Here is a 23,330-nt window from a genome sequence, read left to right as displayed (position 1 = left end):
TTGCTTAACCTGGGAGAATTAGAGTAACTGCCTCCTCTAAGAAAAACATTTGTTTTTCTTTTTCTGCTTTTTTTTTTTTGATGAATTTAAGCCTTAGACAAGAACAAGCAAAAGGATCAAAGGTAAGAAGATGATATAAAAAGTTCTGTCCATGTAATTTACTGACCTGAGGAAAAATTTAATATCCTGTTAATTTCTGCAATCTACCCATAGACCCAAAGTTCCAAGAATACCGAATGGCTAAGAAAGTATGTTAAATATTCTGTCCATTTTTATTAATTAAATTTTATTTGTCATTAGGAAGATTATAAGGATCGATAAATAATATGATTTCAAGACCTTTTCAACACCAGCAATTCTCAGGAAATCTCACTAATATTTTCACAAACTCCTAGAAATTGACAACCCAGTTGAAGGATCTCTGGACTAGAGGCTTGACTGCAAAGTCTCAGGCTGGGGAAGGGGAATGTTTCAGAGAAAACAGGAAATGCATTTGCTAGCATAGAGGAAAGATGAAAGCATGTAATCCACAGCACTAGATGTAAAACAAGTGGTGTTTTGCTAAAAATACTATCTAATGAATGTGAGTTCTGAGAAAGACAGTTTTCAACCACTGTAACTGTATTTTCTCTTCAGGAGGTGTATGGATTTCTCCCAGTGTAACTAAGTGTGTTCTAGTGCATCAATAAGGTTCTGAGAATTACAATATCCATTGCTCTGTGCATTAGTGCTCACATCCATCACTGATGGGGTCCTTATAAATCACCTCAAGTGTTGCATTGGCTGGCTATACATCTGTAGGTGATCTCTGGGACTTTGGGCAAAGGTCACCAATCTTTTGTGCCTCCCATCTCCCATGTGCACAAAGAGGACTACAACACTGCTTATCTCATAGGATTTAAATAAAACAGTGCAGGAAGAATACTTAACATGGTGATTATGGAACATGGGAAATGCTCAGCACAGTTCAGTACTTGTTATTGTTACCCATCTTCGCCTTTCTTTGTGTGTCTAGCACACACGCAATGTCTGGGGCATTTTATTCTTTTTACTATTTCTGAGAGAAAGGTACTCAGAGGGAAATTTTCTGGTTGAAGATGAGAGGAAAAGATCTATTCCTTTTTTCTAATTCTTTCTGCTCTTCTTTGAAATTCAAACAGCAAGCGTTTTCCAAGGAAGAGGACTAGGCTGCACCTCTGTCCAGGGAAATCTGAAAGGAGACAAGGTAGTGTTGGGGAACAAATAATGTGGCATCAAGACACCCAGGGTTCAAAATGTTATGGTAGCTCACAGAGAAAAAAATGTGACAATGAGTGTGTATATGTCCATGTATGACTGAAAAATTGTGCTGAACACTGGAATTTGACACAACATTGTAAAATGATTATAAATCAATAAAAAATGTTAAAAATAATAGACACCCAGGGTTCACCGCTGATTCGCTCCTCTACTTCATTGACCTCCCCTAACAGAAGGTCATCTTATTAACACTCCTAGACTCATGTGTATCCCCCTCACTGGTCTGTGGTGAGGCCTAGATTAGATAATGAGTGCAATGACACTTTGAAAAGTACTGTAACACTGTACAAACATGCCAGGTTCTGTTGCTGGTGAGGGCACTTAGCCCCTACCCAAGGGGGAAGCAGGTGGAGCAGAGTGCGAATAGGCACTTCTGTGTGTGGCAGTGTCTGTGAGCCTTCTCCCCAACTGTGCTCAGTAGATCCTTTAGCTCTGATGTTAGCCCACATAGTGGGTTACTTTGATCCCACATTTAAATTTGAGACAGTATCAAATAAATTCCTGCTGTAAATGATAAATGATTTAATACTTTAAGCTATAATTTGACAGCTAGATTAGCACCATTTTATCTACTGTTTAATAATTTGAGGTCATTGAGGTAGGGAGTTAGGCTGGAAATGGAGAAGAATTCCCCTGGAGCTGTTGCCTAAATTTTACTTGAGAGATCTAAGCTGGACATCTATTTTGATTTTCCTTCCTTCCTTCCTTCCTTCCTTCCTTCCTTCCTTCCTTCCTTCCTTCCTTCCTTCCTTCCTTCCTTCCTTCCTTCCTTCCTTCTTTTTTCCCTCCTCCCTCCTTTCCTCCCTCCATCCTTTCTTTCTTTCATTCTTTCATCTTTTTCCTTGTATCTTTCTTTTTTCTTTAGTCCATGATTTCACTTCATTACACTCTGCAAGGGGTGAATTTTAGTTCCAGTTAGACAACCTAGTGTAAAATTATTCCCCAGAATGAATACAGTGGAATATTCCACATGCTGGTGGTGATGTGTTCTGGTTCTGTGGTGATTCTGTGAATCTGGGTGTTACGTAGGAGTTTTCATTGCTGTATCTGATCTATTACTTTCATGTGGGATGTCTACTCATTCTTACAACTTGATTCTCTAGATATTGAAGGCAACTATCCAAAATGCTCAATATTTATTTAACTTTTTTTTTCTGTAAATGCTGATACTGGGAAATTAGGGTAGGGTCAGAGCCATGCTAGCTGTATGGGAACTGTCTTCTGGCTTGGACTTCAGTTTTTAAAATTTCTCCCAGGCCCAGGAAGTTCAAACTTCTTTATTATTATTATTATTATTATTATTATTATTATTATTATTATTATTATTATTATTATTATTATTATTTAGTTTAGTGACTTATTATTGTTTAGTGATGTTTATTAATTTTACTAACTTTCAATATTTTGTATACATTCCATTAGTAGTGTGGAGGAATAATCAGTGGCCTGAATACATTTTGATCTTTTTTTTTCTAGAAGTTGTGTCTAAATGGTATATTAATATATCACTTTATTTATCATAAATAATGATGCATCTAAAGGATAAGTTCCTGCAATTACCCAATAAATAGTTAATGCCAGAAGTGACCTTGGTTAATGGATATTAAGTCACTCATGTCAGGGTCATTTCTTAGTGTGCAACAAACCTAGAACTCAACTGTCTTTTCATGTCTTTTGACTTGGCATCAAGTCCAACACACTTCATAGTAAGTTTTTCACTTTGCTCTCTTCTGTTAGAATTTGCATGTGTACATACCAGTAAAATGATGTTTATAGCTCTGTCATGTATCCATCTGACCAAATGCCATGTTCCACTTCTCTCTTACTGTAGCTCAGATGATCAGGCATATGAAAGAGATCCAAGGTGAGAATCAAACAGAAGTGACAGAATTTATCCTCTTAGGACTCTCAGACAATCCAGATCTACAAGTTGTCCTCTTTGGATTGTTTCTGTTCATCTATACGGCAACCATGGTGGGTAATTTGGGGATGATTGTGATAATTAAGATTGATCCCTGTCTCCACACCCCCATGTACTTCTTTCTCAGCAGCCTCTCCTTTGTTGATGCCTCTTACTCTTCTTCTGTTACTCCTAAGATGCTTGTGAACCTCATGTCTGAAAATAAGACCATTTCTTTTAATGGATGTGCTGCCCAGTTTTACTTCTTTGGCTCCTTCTTGGGGACTGAATGCTTCCTGTTAGCCATGATGGCATATGACCGCTATGCAGCCATTTGGAACCCTCTGCTGTATCCAGTTCTCATGTCTGGGAGAATCTGCTCCTTGCTAGTGACTACCTCATTCCTAGCAGGCTTTGGGAATGCAGCCATACACACGGGAATAACTTTTAGATTATCCTTTTGTGGCTCCAGTAAGATCAACCACTTCTACTGTGACTCTCCACCCCTGCTCAAACTCTCTTGCTCTGACACCCACATCAATGGCATCGTGACCATGGCTTTCTCCAGTTTTAATGTCATCAGTTGTGTTGTGATTGTCCTTGTTTCCTACTTGTGTATCCTCATTGCCATCTTGAGGATGCCCTCATTAGAGGGTAGGCAGAAAGCCTTCTCCACCTGTGCCTCTCATCTCATGGCTGTCACCATATTCTTTGGGACAATTCTCTTCATGTACTTGCGCCCTACATCTAGCTACTCAATGGAGCAGGACAAGATTGTCTCTGTCTTTTATACAGTAGTGATCCCTATGCTAAATCCTCTAATATACAGTTTGAAAAATAAGGATGTCAAAGGGGCCCTTCAGAAGATCTTACAGAAACAGATACTGTAAAGCCATATTACACATCACCTTGTTACGTAGAAGAAAATATGTTTTCATATTAATTGTATCGTCAGATTGCTTAAGCTGTTTTTCTGTGTTAAGGTAGATTGTTTAAAGTGAGGTATGCTTCTTAATCTCTTGGTGTCTTAAATGTGTATTCATGGGCTTATAGGATGAATCAACATAGTGGGGGGCATGGTGTCTGGTAAAGTATCAATACTTGGAATTGGCTGACCTGGGCCTAAGTCTCAATGCCAATATTTAGCTTTTTTCACTCTCAGTTTTATTATTTACAAATATTGGTGTCTTTGATTGGGACCTGGGCAAACAGACTGTGAGACAGATACTTGCATGCAGGGAGTTGATTGGAAAGTGTTCCCAGGAATAGTATGTGTAAGGGAGTAGGAAAATCAGGGTTGGGTAGAAGTTGAATTGTGATGAAGTCACAACAGAGTGCCTAGCCAATTCCACATAGAACTCTGGGGTTGAGATGATCCTTTAGATATATTCCAAATTGTCAAAAAGGGGCCAGGTATTTGTAATGCCACAATGACCAGTTTTGGATATGGGTCCCCCACTGGAAGGGGGTACAGTCTTGGGCATGACAATTCCATGCAGCAAAGATTACTCAGAATGGAACTCAGCTGTGAGATATCAGTTGCCAATACACTTAGAAGCTGGGGGAATAAATACTTCAACCCTGAAAGGCAAATCTGGACACTGTATCTCAGCATCCATTATAAATAGTGACACTATTCCCCTCACATGAATGTCAGGAGTACCAAACAATACACAAGAAAGAGTGTTACCGGGTCTTATAGTAACATGGATACCACACCAATAGCAGGGGAATATTTTACTGACTTTGTGAATTGGAATATTTTGAGGGTAGTAATCTCAAAGTTAAAGTACTTTAAAATTTTATGTCTAGCCTTGTCAAAGTTTAGATAGTTTTCAATAAACATTTATCAAATTAACTTATCTATCTATAGCTTATTATTATAAAGCTGGGGGCTGTCAATCTTACAGCAATGGGAAAAAAAAGACTTCTTTGATAGTATGGCATACTGAAGAAGGACTAAATAATGATTTGGAATCAGGTAAATGTCTATTTCCTAATTCTGTTTGCCCCACTATCTACAGAAGACAAGAGCAGAGAACACTAGTGCGCCACATGCTCCAGGTAAGACCACCTCATCCCTGAAAAACTTCTGAGAGAATACAAAAGAAGAGATAACTCATCCTATCCACCCAGAACAGTTTTCTGGTCTCCCTACAGCTTCCTCTGTCAACTACTAACCATGGTTTCTCTCAAAGATATTCAAAACTATCATGGCTGGCACCTTCCTCCCTGCTCCCTTTTATTCTAACTCTTCCAGTATAATATCTAGCCTTTAAATGTTTCTTATTCACCAATCTAAAAAAGAAAAAGGTGATATTTTGTCATTATTCCTATATCCATATTTCATTGATTGCCCAACTGAGATGCCATGGTCCATTATATAATGACTCATTCTCAATCTCTTTCCATTCCATGGTTCTACATTTTCTTCATGTATGTATCTGAATCCCAACCAGTTAAACTTAATCGTTAACTTCTCCATGTCCTCCGCTTAAGCTACTTAGTGCAGTTAGAGAAAACCCTTAGTATTCCAATTTCTATTGCTGATCTTTGGGTGGGAGCCAGTGCTGCTGGGGTTACCTGTGGGTGAGACAGGATGGGAGCCAAGAAGGGTGCTAGTACTGGATGGGGCTGCCTGCAAGCTGGGGTGGAACAGAAGCTGGATTAGAGAACCTGTCCATGGTAGGGGGCTTGAGTGAGCTGGTCCTCAGGAGAATGCTGGGGAAGGGTGTGTGTTGTTGGTTAGGTTGATGGAGAGTGACAGAAACAGTCCTGCCAGCACTGAGCCAGCTAGGTGGAGGGAGAGAAAAAAATAGGTGCCAACTAGCACTTTCATTACTAGGGAAAGTTTCACTAGATCCCTGCCTCTCTGGCACATATTGTAAAATTAATCAATGGATCTTCTTCTCATGTGTCTCCGACACTTTTCAAGCTGCTGCCTCTGTACTGGGACTTAGTAGTGAGTTTGTTGCAAGCCCTTCAAGAATGAAATTTCAGTTTCCCACAGCCCTCTGGCTCTCCCAGACCTCAGCCCTGCTGGTTTTCAAAGACAGATGTTATGGTGGCTCATCTTCCTAGTGTAGGGCCCCCATGCTGGGGAGCCAGATGTAAGTCCCAGACCCCTCACCCCTCCGACTGGACCTTTGAGGTTGTGATGTCACTCCTGCTTCTGGCTCTCCACACCAGAGTGTGGGTTCTGACCAGACCATGACTCTGCCATTTCCACCCATCTCCATGTAGCCTTTTCTCCATATCCTTAGTTGTAGGCAGTCTGCTCTGTTGGTCTTCGGGTCGTTCTCAGAGACAGGTGTTTTGCTGTGGTTGTAGTTTTGGTGTGTCTGTGGAAGGGTGTGAGCTCAGCATCTTCCTACTCTGCCACCTTGATCCAGACACCTCCCCACTCCACTCAACAACAACAACAACAACAACAAACTATTAGTGGAAAAATCAGCATGTAATACAAACTGAAGATATACAGGTGAGAAAACAAAGTTTCTCATTTCATGAAACCTGTATTCAAATGAGGAAGACATCATTGTACTTAATTTGTGTTTATGTGTGCATAGGCATTTATGTGTGTGTGTGTGTGTGTGACATGGATGTGAGTGGTGCTTTAAAGAAGTTAAAGCAGGCAAGAGAATAGGGACTGGTTGTGTCAGAGATGAGCTCACCGTGGAAATGATACTTGAGCAAGGCCTGAGTAGGGTGAGCAGCACATGAATGTCTGTGGAAGAGCCTTACATGTATAATTACAGTGAATACAAAGGCCCTGAGGCAAGACCCTGTTTGGTTTACAAAAGGAATAATAAAGAAAGCTGATAAATAGGCCTTGGACTTTATTTTTTTCATATCACTTTGTAATAGCTGTTTTCCCCCACCCCAGACTGAAAACTGCATGAAGAAATAAACAAGATTGACTTTGTTGACTACTCTATCAATACCAAGGATGCTTCTGCTACATAAAACACATTCACTAAATATTTGTTGAATGAATTAATGAGTGTGATGTGAATTATATTCTAATAGAAAGGAGTAGACATTTTATTTTAAGTGCAATTCTGAAATTTAGAGGCAGGATCTAATCAATCCTGTACCATTTAATTCAATGTTGTGCACAATGGAGGCTCAAGACTGTAAAAGTGATTTTGTATTTCTCTCAATGCCTAAGTTACTCCCCAGAGTATAGATGGTTCATTGAGGAGAATGTAGTTCAATTATCTGAGTGAAAAATAAATGAATGTCTTAATTTTGGATTAGCACATTTCAAGCTTCAGACTTTTTCCTGTTTTGCAGAGATGATTAAATCTCAAGAGCATTGTCACAAACTTAATAGGCTGACCTTCTGCCTCAGATTCAGAAGCAGCATTGTTTCTACTCCTTTTACTCATGCTTAATTTCATAACTATGCCTTAATTCTACCACAGCTGAATATGTGATGCCACTTTCATTTTCATCAAAGCTATGAATTTCACATTGTAAGGAAGAAAACTTGTATTCCTCCAATACCCCAAAAATAAAACTAAACTAAATAGACACCACTACTTTGGGAATATTGTTTTAAGGACAAAAGATAAGATGATTTAATTTATTTCAAAGTGTTGAGGTATAGAATTTTCCAGGAGGACTCAAAAAACATTCAAATAATTAAGATTAAATATCTTAATTGCAATATGTTTGAAACACTGAATTTAATAGCATCAACTGAACTAACCTGGATTTTTTTAGAAGAGAGAAATTTAGGATGACTAATAACAGATGATTTTTTTTCAAATATTCAACATGTGCATACACATACATATATGAATACATGCATATGTGTGCGAATATATGTATATGTGGTATGAATTTGTGTGTGTGTATAAAGCAGGAAAATTTAATTAATTTTGTGCAGAAGGAGCGCCAAAATACCTGGCATGTGTGCGTGTAAGAGCAAATTATTTTATGCTTTTTATGCACCCATTGAGAAAATGACTGCAATTTTCAGCCTTTATCTACATATACACAAACACATATGTATACACATACACATACATATAGGATCATATATATCGTATAGGCTAATATTCCATTTATGTCAATTTATATGTTTGTTTCATATAAAAATTGTATTTGTATATTATGCATAAAGTAGAGCTTTATAAAATGGCTGTAAATTTTTAAAAGTGGTATTTTACAGGATAATATTTTAGCCAAGTTTAGGGATAGAAAGATCAGTCAAAAGACTATTGTAGTTATGTAGGTGGAAGATGATGTTGGCTTGAGCCTTCACGATAGGAATGGAGGTGGTAGGAGGTTGTTGGATTCTTGATATAGATATCTTGAAGGTAGGGACAATATAATTATCTTAGAGACTGATTATAGAGTGTGTGGGAAAGAAGAAAGAATGATTTCTCTAGTATTTATTTATTTATATTTAATTTTATTTGGACAAATATGAGTGGAGAGCTGTCACTGACTTGAGACAGGGAATGCTATACTTGGAATACATTTAAGGAGGTCATGAGCAAATCAGATTTGGGTCATGTTGAGCCACTATTCAATATTAATGTGGAGACATGAGTAAGCAACTAAATTGTAAGTTGAGTTTGGAAAAGAGGTCAGGGTTAAATACGTACATTCAGGAGTTGTAAGTACGTAGGCAGAATTTAAAGTCATGAGACTGAGTAAGATCAACAAGGTAGAGTGTAAGCAGGACAGAGAAGAGGGTCAAGATGTGAGTTCTGAGTGACTCCAACCTTAAGAGTCAGAGAAAAGAAGAGGAATAAATGAAGACTGAGAAGGAACAACCACATGGTAAGAGGGACACTCAGAGTCTGGTGTCCTGGAAAAGAAGGAACTTTTTCAAGGTGTAGTTAGCCATCACCTCTGCCCAATGTTATGGATAGATCAAAACGATGGCTGAGAATTGACCACTGGATTTGGCAACATAAAGACTCCTGATGACTTTGAAGAGATCAGTTTCTGTGGAGTGATGGGATGAAAGCCTGATTAGAGTGGGTTTAGGAGAAAACAGGAAAAATAGAACTGGATACAGCAGGTCTATTCAACTGTATCATACATTTAATTGCAAGAGGAATGCAGAGGAATTGGATGACAGGTAGTGAAGGTAGTATGATCAAGAGGGGAGGAGATAAAATTTGAGGAGTAGGTTAGGATATAGAAAGATAGACTATCAAAGCCTTCACACAAACATGAGCATAAATATTCATTTTTAAATAAAGTAAGTTACTTTAGTGTTTAGTTACCTTGTTTTGTTGTTGTTTTTTGATAGTAAAAAAGAAAAGAGGTTTTTTCATGTTCTTAGGACATCTTGGAAATAACCTTACCTACAGCAAAAAACAAGCTGTTTGATTCCCCTGATATTTTTGTGTAATTTATTTCCTTGGTTTCTTATCTCAGCAAATGAATCATCTATTCAGAGACAAAAGTATGAGCAACCATTCAACAGTGACTAAATTTATTCCCTGGGGATTCAGTAATCATTCAGACCTACAGTTTCTTCTTTTTATGGTATTTCTAGTCATCTATATGATCACTGTGCTTGGAAATCTTGGCATGATCCTGTTAATCAAGATTGACTCACATCTCCACACGTCCATGTACTTTTTCCTCAGCAATCTGCCCCTTGTTGACTTCTGTTATTCTTCTGTCATTGCCCCTAATAGGCTAGTAAATTTCTGGGTGGACATCCCAGTTATTTCATTCAATGAATGTGTCACTCAGTTCTTCTTTTTTGGTTCTTTTGCTGGCATTGAGGGCTTCCTGTTGACCGTGATGGCCTATGACTGTTATGTGGCCATCTGCTAGCCTCTTTTTTACACAGTCACTATGCCCCCCCATCTTAATATCATGCTGGTATTGGCCACATATTTTGCAGGCTTTATAAATGCTGCCATTCACACTGGCCTTACCTTCCAACTATCTTTCTGCCACTCAAATGTCATCAACCACTTTTTCTGTGACATTCCACCTGTCCTGAAACTCTCTTGTTCTGACACACATGTCCATGAAGTTCTCATTTTTGCTTTTTCCAGTTTTAATGAACTGAGAGCTGCCTCCTGACTATTCTCACTTCTTATCTCTACATCCTCATGGCCATCTTGAGGATCCATCCAGTGAACAGGAGGTACGAAGCCTTCTCCACCTGTGCTTCCCACTTGATGGTGGTCACCATCTTTTTTGGCACAATCCTGTTCATGTATCTGCAACCCAGCCCCAGCTATGTGATGGACAAAGACAAAGTGGTGTCTGTGTTTTATGCAGGGGTCATCCCCATGTTAAAACCTCTCATCTATAGTCTGAGAAACAAGAAAGTCAAAATTTCCTTAGGTAAAAATTTTAAAACAACCTCTTTTTGCCTCTGTACTTAGAATCATCAAAGCATGGGATTTTAGGACTTGGAGGTAACTTAGAAATGACCAGTCCACTTCCATTCACCCTGGATCCATTTCATTCTGTAGTGAGGCTTTTTAAATTTTTCTTTTCCTTTTTATTTTTTGGGGGAGGTAATTAGGTTTATTTATTAATTTTTTAACCTCTGGAGGTAGTGGGGATTGAACCCAAGACCTCGTGCATGATGGGTAGGTGCTTTATCCCTGAGCTGTGACATCCCCCAGTGAGGCTTTTTATCTGATAGCAGAGTTGGACCAAATGTCTCAGGCATCCTGGGGAATATGGTCACTCTGCATAAATCCCACTTATTCCACAGAGCTTACATGCTTGAAAATAACCAAATATCCCATTTCAACTCCCTGTTCAGAGGTATAAAACCCAGTACTGGCATACCTCAGAGATATTGTGGGTTTGGTTCAAGACTACTCTAATAAAGTGAATATCACAATAAAACAAATCACATTTTTTTGTGGTTTCCCAATGCATGTAAGAGTTACATTTATACTATAGTCTATTAGGTGTGCAATAGCATTATGTCTTTAAGAAACAATGTACATACCTTAGTTAAAAATATTTTATTTGGAAAAACTGTGAAACATCATCTGAGCCTTCAGTGAGTCATATTTTATTGCTGGAGGAAAGTATTGCCTCCATGTTGATGATTGCTGACTGATAAGGATGGCAGCTGCTGAATATTAGGTGGCAATTTCTTAAAATGAGACAACAATGGAGTTTGTCACATCATTTGATCCTTCCTTACACAAACAATTTCTCTGTAGCATGCAATCCTGTTCCATAGCATTTTATCCACAGTAGAGCTTCCTTCAAAATTGTAGTCAGTCCTCAAAAACTCTGCCACTGCTGTTTCAACTAAGTTCACGTAATATTCTAAATTCTTAGCTCTCATTTCAACAGTCTTCACAGCATCTTTACCAAGAGTAGATTTTATCTCAAGAAACCACTTGCTTTGCTCATCCATGAGAAGCAGCTCCTCATCCATTAAATTCTGATCATAAAGTTGTAACAACTCAGTCCCACCTTCAGGCTCTACTTCTAATTCCAGTTCTCTTGCTGTTTCCACCACATCTGCAGTTATTCCTCCACTGTAATCTTGAACCCCTCAGACTTGTGGATCCCTTGAAGGTTGGGATCCATGTTTTCCAAACTCCTGCTAGTGTTGATATTTTGACATCTTCCCAAGAATCAAAAATGTTATTAATGGCCTCCAGAATGGAGAATCCTTTCCAGAAGATTTTCAGTTTCCTTTGCCCAGATCCATCAGAGGAATCACTACTGATGGCAGCCATAACCTTACAAAATGTGTTTCTTAAACAATAAGACATGAAAGTCAAAATGACTCCTTGATCCTTGGACTGCAGAAAGGATGTTGTGTTAGCAGGCATTAAAAACAAATTAATCTTGTTGTACATCTCCATCAGAGTTCTTGAGTGACCAGGTGCAACATTGCTGAGTAATCATATTTTGAAAAAAAAGTTTTTTCTCTGAACAGTAGATCACAGCAATGGGCTTAAAATAGTCAGAAACCACACTGTAAAGCGATGTGCTGCCCTCCAGGCTTTATTGTTTCATTTATAGAGCACAGGTAGAGTAGATTTTGTGTACTTCTTAAGGGCCCTATGACTTTTGGAATGGTGAATAAGCATTGGCTTCAATTTTAAGTCACAAGCTATATTAATCTCTAACAAGGAAGTCAGCCTGTCACATGACACTTTTTGTTTTTTTTTAATTTTTTATTGATTTATAATCATTTTACAATGTTGTGTCAAATTCCAGTGTAGAGCACAATTTTTCAGTTATACATGAACACATATATATTCATTGTCACATTTTTTCTCTGTGAGCTACCATAAGATCTTGTGTATACTGTCATTTGACACTTTTAAGCCAGAGACTTCTCTCTAACCAGGAAAGTTCTAGCTGATATCTTCCAATATAAGGATGTTTCATCTACACTGAAAATCTGTTGTTTAGTATAGTCGTCCTCATTAATTACTTTAGCTAGATCTTCTGGGTCTGGTGTTATTGTAGGGTTATTAGCTAACTTAATTCCAATATTGTTTCTCAAGGAATGGGAAGCCCTAGTAGAGGGAAGGAGATGGGGAATACTGGTTAGTGGAGAAGTTGGAGCACATACAATATTGATTAATTTTACTTATGTGGGAACAGTTTGTGGTGCCCTGAAGCTATTATAGTAGTAATTTTTTGTGTCACAATATTTTTTGTGTCAAAATTAATGCTTTTTCTGTCCTTCCTAAGAAATTTTTGATAACCTCATGATTATAAAGACTTTCTTCTATTTTTCCTTTCCCAAGACAACTTGTAGACATAGCATTTACATTTAGTCTTATGATTCACATCAAATTAATATAGAAATATTTGATTATGGTGATATAGGGATTGAAGTTAATTTTTTTCTATATAGATATCAATTATTCCAATAACATTCTCCATTGAAATACATTTATACTTTTGTTCTAAAATCCATTCACTATATATGAGTGGACATATTACTGGATTTTCTATTCTGTATCTTTAATCTGTTTGCTATCTTTGGATCTGCACATTGTTTTGAGTACTGTAGTTTCTTGTTAACTCTTAAAATTAGATAGTGTGAATTATTTAATAATTTTTCTTCTCTTTCAAAATTGTTTTGATGAATATAAATCTTTTTTATACCTCTATATATTTTACAATCAGTTTATCCATTAAAAATAAGCCAATTGAAATGTAGACTGGACTGGCATTAAAACTATCAATCGATTTTGGAAAAAATGGCAACTTAAAAATATTAAATATTCCGAACAATTAAATATATTTCTCCATCCTTTAGGTCTTCTTTAATTTCTCTCTGCAGTGTTTTATAGTTAAGTTTCTAACTCTTCCAGTTTTTTAATATTCATTTTAAGTGGTTTATGCTTTTGTTGTTATTATAAGAAATATTACTTTTTTTTCCAGTTGTGGTTGGTTTCTACATAATAATGTAAATAATCTATGTATATTGATCTTGTAGTCATGTGACCTTCCAAAACATACCCTTAATTTTACTTTTGCATATTAAAAAATATTCAGATGTATAACATGATTTAATGTTAGTATATATTGCAAAATGTTTAGCACAATAATTCTAGTTAATATTTCTTTTGCTTATTTTAAAAGGAGGCTCTATGTAAACTCTCATGTGACCTGTGAATAACATAATTTTGTTTTCTCCTTTCCAATCAGCATAACTTTATTATATAGATTAGAACTTCCAGTACAATGTTTAATCTGCTACAACTCAAAAAATATAGCCAATTAAATAATCACAAAAACACAAGTAACAAATTTACAATGGCAGTGGGATGTTTCCAACTATAAGGCTGCTGCTGTGACATTCATGTAGCTAAAGTCATTAAGTGTTCTTTTAACAGACACACATCAGTTAGTCATTGGAATTGAAGCAGAGTGATATTAAGGAAGGAATTCATGTCTTCAAGTATAATTTAAACACAATCATCTGGAGACTGTCTAGAAAATAAAATGAGAATGAATAAAACCCTTTTTTTGAGTTAGCATCATACATTTGGGTAAAGTCTGTGCCCTCTAATCTTATTCATCATGATATATAAAAAAATAAGCATCAAATTCTTGTTGTGGATTTCTGATCAAGGGATCCCATACTGAAAAATATTGATACTTTGCCCTTCCAGATCTGAAAGAGCAAATACACTACCTTTCAGCTACCCATTCAATTACTATCGAGTAGTCCTATCTCTTGTAAAAAGCTTTTGTAAATGTTATGATTATTGTAATGCTATTGTATTTTAAAGCATATCAGAAAACACATACATAAGTACTTTAGGAAAAATTTTCCTTCAAACTAAAAGCTGACATTCTGCTTTAAGATGGACCAAATCTTCAACTTTTTTTTTGTAAAACAAGGACTCTCCATGTTAAGGGAACAGGAAATGTGCACTTTACAATCCTATAATGAGCTCTAAAATCAAACAAAAAACTGTTATTTCATGGGAATCTTTAAGCAATAGATTTTATTCTTTAAATTGTATTATTTTATATTTACAAAGAATCAGGAAAAAGCACATCAAATTTGAGATACAGAAGTCTTTCCACCTCAATTTGAAAAATACATGGTACTGCTCAAATTTTCTCTGATGTGATACATTGGTAAAAATCTACATTTTTGTATTGCTATAAAGATTTATCTCACTGGCTGCTTTCTTACAGTGTAACCCATCATTTGGAGATCTAACATAATTAAAGATTTCTCTCTTGTCATGGTGAGAGCACACTTTTAATTCCTATGACTGTGTTGACTGGAATTAACAGTGCCTTGGAAGATACAGACTAGCCCGGTCATCTCTCGATTCCTTATTCTCTAACAAACACGGTGCCAAGGAATTGATACTGTCCAAATAATCTTCATTCCACTTTGAAACCTCCTCCTAAATCACCAGCTTTATGAATCATCAATTTTATGAATGATCTTGATACTCAAACCCATCTTTGTTTCCTAGAGTACTGATGAAATCAGCTCATTAGGGCAGATTGGTTTCAGGATAAGCCCATGATGCAACTCTCCAAATGAGCCTTCCCCCTGACTTCCTTCCTCCCATGGCTCACTTTTCTGTTCCTCACACTCTGCTCCTCAAATCTTGCATCTCTTTTATATTCTTACTTTTCAATTTTATTAGATGACTTTACCTCAGTGTTTATGGAGAAACACTGAAGCCTTCTGACGAGGATACTCTCATTTTTATATACTAAAAATATAAAACTTATCTACCCACATTCTCCTCCTCCCATATTCCATAAAACTGATGGATGATTTCTCAATCTATGTTAAAGATCTCAGGTGCTAATAGTGAACAGAATACACAGATGTTTGGCAGAGATTTTGGCTTCAAAGAAGAATCTGAGGCCTCAACACATCAAAGGTTATATCCTTGAGAAATATAAACTACTTTAATTGGCTTTTTAAATTTATTGTAAAAATACTCTAGCAAATGTTCCTAAGAAATGTATTATAAATCTTCCCACCTTGTTTTTAGAAAATATAGTAAGTCAGCTTTGGCAGGCTTTTCTGATGTATATGTGAAAACTAAATAAAATAGCATTAGGGTGAAATTATTAATGCACATTTTTTTCCAGTTGTATCTTATTTTCTTCAAAAAAAAAAAACTAACAAACCGGAGACAGTGGATACAGCTGGGAACTAAGTCCACGTTTAAACATTATCCTAATGTGCATCCCTAAACAAATTTCTTTTATGTTAGTTGCAAAAAAAGGGAACAAAGAAAACTTCCACATTTTTCTCCAGATACTTGAATTCTTTATTTACTGTTCCATTTCTGCCTTCTCAGAGAGACCTTTGCTGAATGGCCATTTGAAAGCACCCCACATTTATTTTTCTTCATAATATTTTCTTCTAACTGAAATTCTGTGGTGAATCCTTGGCTGTGTGTTTAGTATCTATTTCTTCCCCTACAATATATGCTTATGAGGCTGGGGAATTTCTTCACTGCCGTAACCTCGGAACTTAGAACAGAAAAAAATCAATATTTGCAGTGTACATAAATAATTAGTGGGTGAATTTACCAAGCAGAGAGAACAATTCTTCATTCTGTACCTTCTTGGCCATATAGCAAGAGATAAATTTACTAATTCAACATCCTCTGAACGCAATTAAGCCAGACAAATATGAGTTTCAAGTGAAAATGCTGTACTTAGTTTGTCTTCTATTTTGTATCTGAAACACTAGTCTATCAAAGCTGGAGGGAACCTAGAAATTCAGCTCCCTTCATTTGTCCACTTGAATGATGCAAATGATCTGCTGCTTTTCATATCTCATTTTTATTCCTTTGGCTTTCTTTTTCACAAAATTTGAAAAAATACCAAATATGAAGCTCTCCAAGAATACAGGTAAAAATTGTACACACACACACACACACACACACACACACACACGCAATTAAGACAGAAAGAGTTTGGAAGTGTGTGTTTGAGATATATAGAGAGAGTTAACACAGAGACGTAAAGTGAAAATAATTATGGAAACATTCTGATGCATTAATTGAGAAGAGTAATTTCCCCAGAGATAAATAGATCAAAAGTAAATGATACAAGAATGGAATAAATGCAGAGTCTGGGTTAGACAGAATTCTTCATCTTTTTTGTCTATTCAGTTTTTCAAGGGACAAGAAAATGTCTTCCCCAAACCACACTCTGGTGACAGAATTCATTCTCCTGGGACTCACAGACAACTCAGTGTTACAGAAGACCCTGTTGGGGTGTTTCTGGTGATCTGCCTAGTCACACTGGCAGGGAACCTGGGCATGATGTTGCTGATCAGGACCAATGCTCACCTCCAAACCCCCATGTACTTCTTCCTCAGCCACCTGTCCTTTGTAGACATTTGCTATTCATCCAACATCACTCCAATATGCTATACAATTTCCTCTCAGATCAGAAGACCATCTCCTATGCTGGATGCTTCATACAGTGTCTGCTCTTCATTGCCCTGGTGATCACAGAGCTTTATATCCTTGCTTCAATGGCGTTGGATCGCTATGTTGCCATTTGCAGCCCTTTACATTACAGCAGCAGGATGTCCAAGAGCATCTGCCATCTCTAGTCACTGTCACTTACTCTTGTAGCTTCCTTCATGGGCTCTCTCAGGCACTGCTGACTTTCCACCTGTCCTTCTCTGGCTCCCATGAAATCAACCATTTCTACTGTGCTGACTCTCCTCTCATGGCACTGGCTTGCTCTGACACCTGAGTCAAGAAGACAGCAATGTTTGCAGTTGCTGGTTTTATCCTCTGCAGCTCTTTCCTCATCATTCTCCTGTCCTACGTTTTCATCATGGCCAGCATCTTGAGGATCAGCTCTACAGAAGGCAGGCACAAAGGCTTTTCTACTTGTGGTTCCCACCTGACAACAGTCACTATATTTTATGGAACCCTCTTTTGCATATACTTAAGGTCCCCATCTGAGAAGTCTGTCAAGCAGTGCAAAATAATTGCAGTCTTTTATAGTTTTTTGAGCCCAATACTGAACCCGTTGGCCTTCAGTATGAGGAACAGGGATGTTATCGAAGACTTACAGCAGATGATTAAGAGAAATCTTTCATAAAATAGCAGTTTAAGGATCTGCTCATTTGAAATGACTAAGTGTCTGTGACAACTTAGTGTTTAGAACCTAGAAATGAGTAACATTGGATTCTGCCTGTGATAGAGTTCCCAGTTTCAATTTTTGAGGATCAACATCATTCAGTGTGGGACATTTCTTTAACTTATAACAAACTTCCTTTTGGCTAAGCAAAGGGCTGTGTCTTATTCTTTGCAACAAGAATGTTCTCATATCAAGATTTATAATCCTCTTTCAAAATGTGTTTCAAAATCACTGCAAAGTACTTATACATTTTGCTAATTACTTACATTTTGTGTAAATAATTATGTGCTTTTTTTTTTTATAGTTCTGAAAACCACTGTGACTTTCAGGACTCAGATTTAATCTCAATTTTGGCCACTGTCTTAATCAAAATGCTTGATCTATTTGTGGTCTCTCCTTTATATATATATATATATATATATATATATATATATATATATATATATATATATATATATTTGCATTTTTTTAAATTGAAGTATAGTCAGTTTGCAATGTAGTGTCAGTTTCTGGTGTACAGCATAATATTTTAGTCACATATGAACATGCATATATCATTTCCATATTATTTTTCACCATAAGTTACTACAAGATATTGAATAGAGTTCCCTGTGCTATACAGTATGGACTTGTTGTTTATCAGATTTTGTGAGAATCCTCCCGTATTTTAAAGTGAGGGACACTTTGCCAGAGTTCAGCAGGTGTTCTGTGTGATTCAGTGGATTTGTAGATGTAATTCTTGGTGTATTTGTGGGAGAGGCTGAGCTGTGAGCCATCTTGATACCTCCACTCCTTTTTTTAAATATTCTATTTATTTATATCTATTTGTGATTTAAATTTTTTTTTTCATTTTTAAGTCTTTGGGTGAAACCAGCCTCATAAATTCTTCAGAGATAGGATAGAACATAAATCAACAGATTTAAAAATAATCATAAGTAACACTCAATTATAGTTTAGTGCTCACTTTTACATCACTGCATGTTTAATCCTCACAAAGGAATTAGTGAGAAGATTATTGTCTCCACTTCTAGCATTTGGAATCCTAGGCACAGAGAGATTAGATGACTTACCCAAAGTCACTCAGCCACTTAGTAGTACAGAGGCAAATTTCTTGATTCCTAATTTTCTCTCTTTCCAATTCACACTGCAGTGATTAAACCTCTTAACACTCTGCAAATGCTGGGATGATAAACTGATGAGGTTATTGCTATACGTGTCCGTGGTGATCGTGATGAGAGGATATGACTAGTAATCCCTAATGTGAGTTTCCTCTGATATTTCAGGTAAACATGATCATGTGTCATCATTATAGTAGAGTTGTCTCACTGTTTCATGTAAAGCAGGCAATTTTGATATTTGGAAAATCTATCTAGACTGTATTTTATGAATATGTTTTCCAGATTATAAAAGCACACATGTTTATTATAAATAACTAGACGGTACAAAGAGATGTGGAAAATTACTTGTATGACTGTTATGTCTTAAACCAAAGGGTTATTTATGTTTGTGTTTTTTTATATTTCTTCTCAATATTTTTATACACATATACTATTATAATTGATAAAATAAAATTGTAATCATGTGCTTTATACAAATTTGAACCTTGATTTTTACTTGATAGTGTAAGGTTTATGTTTCAAACGGACTATTTTTGTGAACACCATTTCAATGCCATTAATATTAATAGTTAAATCATACTTAATTACAAAAATAATACATATTGATTATAGAAAAAAGAAATACTGAAAATATATAAAAATGTGTAACTTTTCCCCTGACATTGTAACCTAATTCTTCCTGCTCTCTTTTAAGGAACCCTTTATTTTCCCACCAATTTGTGATGTTACCTTTCATTGTACCCTAAATGAATCCATTTCTGTTAATTTTTTTCTAATTTTTTTACCTTTTTATGTATTTTAAGCCAAATTCTTATCACTAATGTAGGTTTAAAATATGCTTTAATTTCTGATAGAGAAATTCCATCTTTATTATTTTTGCTTCCAAATTCATCTTAGGAGAACACAAATCAGATATTTATATCTATTCAATATATTTACCTACGATACTATGCATATGAGAGTTCAATCTAGAAAGTATATGCACATATAAGCATGAAACTCAAATCTAGCTTTCCACACATTACATATCTATTATAGATCATTTGAAAAATATGGAGAAATATATTAGTAATATTGTTCTAGTTTGGTCCCTGCGTCTGATGGGAGATGTATGCAATGGAGCCAACAGAGATGGGAGGGAAGGTGTAGAAGCATTAAGCAATTTTTGGCTGGAAAAGTGAACCACAGTCAAGGAGAAAAGCATTTAACCTGTGCACATTAATGCTGTGTATTTATTACCATTTTACACAAACAGTTATTTTTGCACTTTACCTTTTATTAGACTTCCATTATGCAACATTATTTTTCCACAAAGTTGTCTAAATGTAGACTCATACCCCTAACTGTGTTGTCTTTTGCCAGGAATTGTCCTCCAAATACACATACTCCTCCACCATGAGTAATTTCATAACACTGAGAAACAATTCTATATTGATCCAAGTTAAAATATGTCTTAAGTTTTTAAATAATCAGAAGGAAATATTTCTGAGCGTCACTGCAGTGGAGAAATTCACAGTGGAAAAATCAGTCAAATTTGATGGTAAAAGGGACAGCCAATACTTTGGTGAAATATTTGCCCCAGATAAAGTAAAGTAGTAAACTTATTAAGGTATGATAAGCTCATAGAAATCATATGAAGTACAAAAAATATTATCATATAAATTAATATTGAAGGCTAAATATAAAAAATTAATAAAACCCCCAAATGCTGAAATTAATGAGTAAAATTGTTAGTAATCACAAATATGAAATTACATACTGTTTTGTGTATCTATTTTTAAGAGAGCTCAAAGTGACTGTTACTGTATACTTTGTGTCAAGAAAAATAATAATATACAGTTTTTCTGGAGATCAATTTAATATTGTTTTCAGAAGTCTTAAAAACATTCTATACTTTTACTTTGTAAGTCCTATTTTAAAAATTTTACTTTGTAAGTCCTATTTTTTTAAAAATGTGTGGCAGTCATACAAAGAAATGTGGGTAAAATTTTCATAGTAATGTTTGTTTTATAGCTGAGAAGAAGGAAAGAAGTGATATATTAATACAGGCAGCCCTCACTTGGCACGATCTCCTACAACTGAAATTGGTGGAACTTGGAAATGTCTTTGCTTTGTGTGTATCTGCATGACCACAATACTGTGCAAAGTGGGGTCTTCCTGCATTCAGTACAGTTAGGCATAGACATATGCAAATAGAACTGAGGTTGGCTGTATGTAACTAGAAACCCTGGAAAGCTGTGTTGCCTGTGATCATAGAGGAAAGTTTGAATATTATGTGACAGATTTTGCATTAGAATGTATATAGACAGTAAAATGAAGAAAGATCCCAGTTAAGGGAAGGGAAAATCTCTTTGCATAGCTCTTTATGGAAAAAGAAGTGTTCGATATCTTTGTAATATATGAGAATTAAGGAAACATAAAACTTGTTTTTTATATCCATGTACCGATTTTCCATGATAAACAATTCTTTCTATATTGGCAAAAAAACAAGCAAACAAAAACCTACGTATTTTCAATTCATCCAGATCCCAAGATGCAAAGTTAAAGGGTCTTTATTTATTATTAGAATTTAAATGCGAAAGTAGGAAAAAGCAGAGTTTCAAAACCTGTTCTATGAAAGTGTTGAACCAAATGGTCATCCAGGTGTCTTCTAATTCAAACTTCTATTATTTTCCCCCTTAAAACTGTTGTGCTTCTGAATAGGTTGAATTTCTTCAGTTGTAAACAAAGCTATAAATTTATATTTGTTATGTAGGCGATGGGGCAAGTAAATCATTCCGTATCCATAGTATTTTAATCTGGAAAACAAAATTTTTCTTTCATTCAGAAGTTTACTTCTCAAGAGAAATTTCATCCAAAAAGGTTGTTTTCCCATCTCCTCAAGCTTAAACATCATTGTCAGTTTCCTAGAATACGATGACATCGAGATGAAGTGACACACATTAAAGCTGATTTCCAATAAATAATGTCGATGGATCAATATTTTCTGTGTTGAATTTATATCTACTTATATATTCACACATGTACAACAATGAAATGAACACTCTCAACAGAATGAGTTTCACTGAGGATGTAGGAAAATTTGAGTACTCTTAACTGTTGGTAATTTCACACATAACTTCATCCAAAAAGAAAGAAATATAAGGAGAAGTAAAAATAAAACTTTAGAAATCTGCCTTAACATAGTTTATGATCAGAAATAATAACTTATATGCTAAAGATTTTTTTAAGGAAGGAAAAAATAAAAAAAACTCCCTAAATTTTAAAAGGAGGTAATGTCATATAATGTCACATATCAATGTCGTCATATTATGCTCTTCAATAAAGACCAGTTTCAAAGAGTATCTGGCAATCTGGAACATGCGTATGCTGCTGTTTATTCGTAAAACACTAAAACCTAACCATCATGTGTACTTGAGAAGCTGCTAAGTCAAAATTCTTTGTGGGAAGATAAGAAATGAAAGGTAATATGTAAAATATAAGAACAGTTACTAATGCTGTAGGGATAGATGATATAAAACACTTCTCTAAAAAAGGAAAATTCTAAATCAGAAGTGGATATCCTTTATTGAGAAAGGAATCTGTTTTGGTTGAAAGAAACCGATGAAATAAATTGTGAAATCATTAAAAAATATACACTATCAAGTTCTTTGTTGAAATAATGAAACACATATAGTTTTATATTCCAGAGAAACAGACTAAGAAATGCACCAAAAGTGCAGTAAAAAAATGATCAAAATTTGAGATTTGAGTTTCTTTTGAGAAAATAATCAGTTTCCAGGAAAGGGACTATGTGTATATCCTATGTAAGTAAATCATTTTCATTTTTTTTTAACATTTTTTTTGATTTATAATCATTTTACAATGTTATGTCAAATTCCAGTGTTCAGCACAATTTTTCAGTCATTCATGGACATATACACACTCATTGTCACATTTTTTTCTCTGTGAGTTATCATAATATTTTGTGTATATTTCCCTGTGCTATACAGTGTAATCTTGTTTATTCATAAAATACATTGCAGTACACTTGACTTTGCTGGTAAGGGCGGCTCAGCCAGGCTTAAATATTGCTGACCTAGGAAGTGAAAGGAAGAAACTTTATGCTAACTGATCTACCGGAATAAGTTCTTGAGTGAGAGTAAAACACTGAATTTGCTTAGGCATAAACAGCTCACTTCTCATGCTATGCTTCCATCAACTGTCATTTCCAAACAATTTTCTCTTTCATTGTTTCAATTAGACTCTCATCTGATCCCAAACTCTGCAAATATATATATTGTATGACTGTTATCCCAGAGAATTACATTCAGGCAGACCTACAAAGTGTTGCAGAAAAATGTGTTACAGCTCATTGTTATAGCTCAGTTGTGACAGCATCCTGGATCCGGGTGAGAGACCAAGCAGCACTTGGAGAGTTGGAGAAC

At 35.7% G+C, this 23,330-nt stretch overlaps 1 protein-coding gene and 2 pseudogenes across 2 annotated transcripts; all 3 read left to right on the top strand.

Moving 5' to 3' along the window:
* Window positions 1-236: 236 nt before the first annotated feature.
* Window positions 237-4,089, top strand: LOC140693332 (olfactory receptor 5AP2-like). 2 transcript variants are annotated; one of them, XM_072957266.1, is made up of 2 exons: window positions 237-248; window positions 3,169-4,089. In XM_072957266.1, the coding sequence occupies exons 1-2, from the start codon at window positions 237-239 to the stop codon at window positions 4,087-4,089; spliced, it is 933 nt and encodes a 310-aa protein (XP_072813367.1). The 2 variants fall into 2 exon arrangements, with proteins under 2 accessions (XP_072813367.1, XP_072813365.1); XM_072957264.1 differs by lacking the exon at window positions 237-248 and having other exon boundaries at window positions 3,136-4,089.
* Window positions 4,090-9,631: 5,542 nt separating this feature from the next.
* On the top strand, window positions 9,632-10,572 carry LOC102539241 (olfactory receptor 5AP2-like; annotated as a pseudogene).
* A 6,244-nt stretch (window positions 10,573-16,816) lies between these two features.
* On the top strand, window positions 16,817-17,746 carry LOC107032876 (olfactory receptor 5M10-like; annotated as a pseudogene).
* Window positions 17,747-23,330: the final 5,584 nt, after the last annotated feature.

The sequence above is a fragment of the Vicugna pacos genome, unplaced genomic scaffold, assembly GCF_048564905.1.
Source record: "Vicugna pacos unplaced genomic scaffold, VicPac4 scaffold_19, whole genome shotgun sequence".
Classification (NCBI taxonomy): domain Eukaryota; kingdom Metazoa; phylum Chordata; class Mammalia; order Artiodactyla; family Camelidae; genus Vicugna; species Vicugna pacos.
The sequence above is the reverse complement of the archived record's forward strand: the minus strand, read 5'-3'. Positions and strand labels throughout refer to the sequence as shown.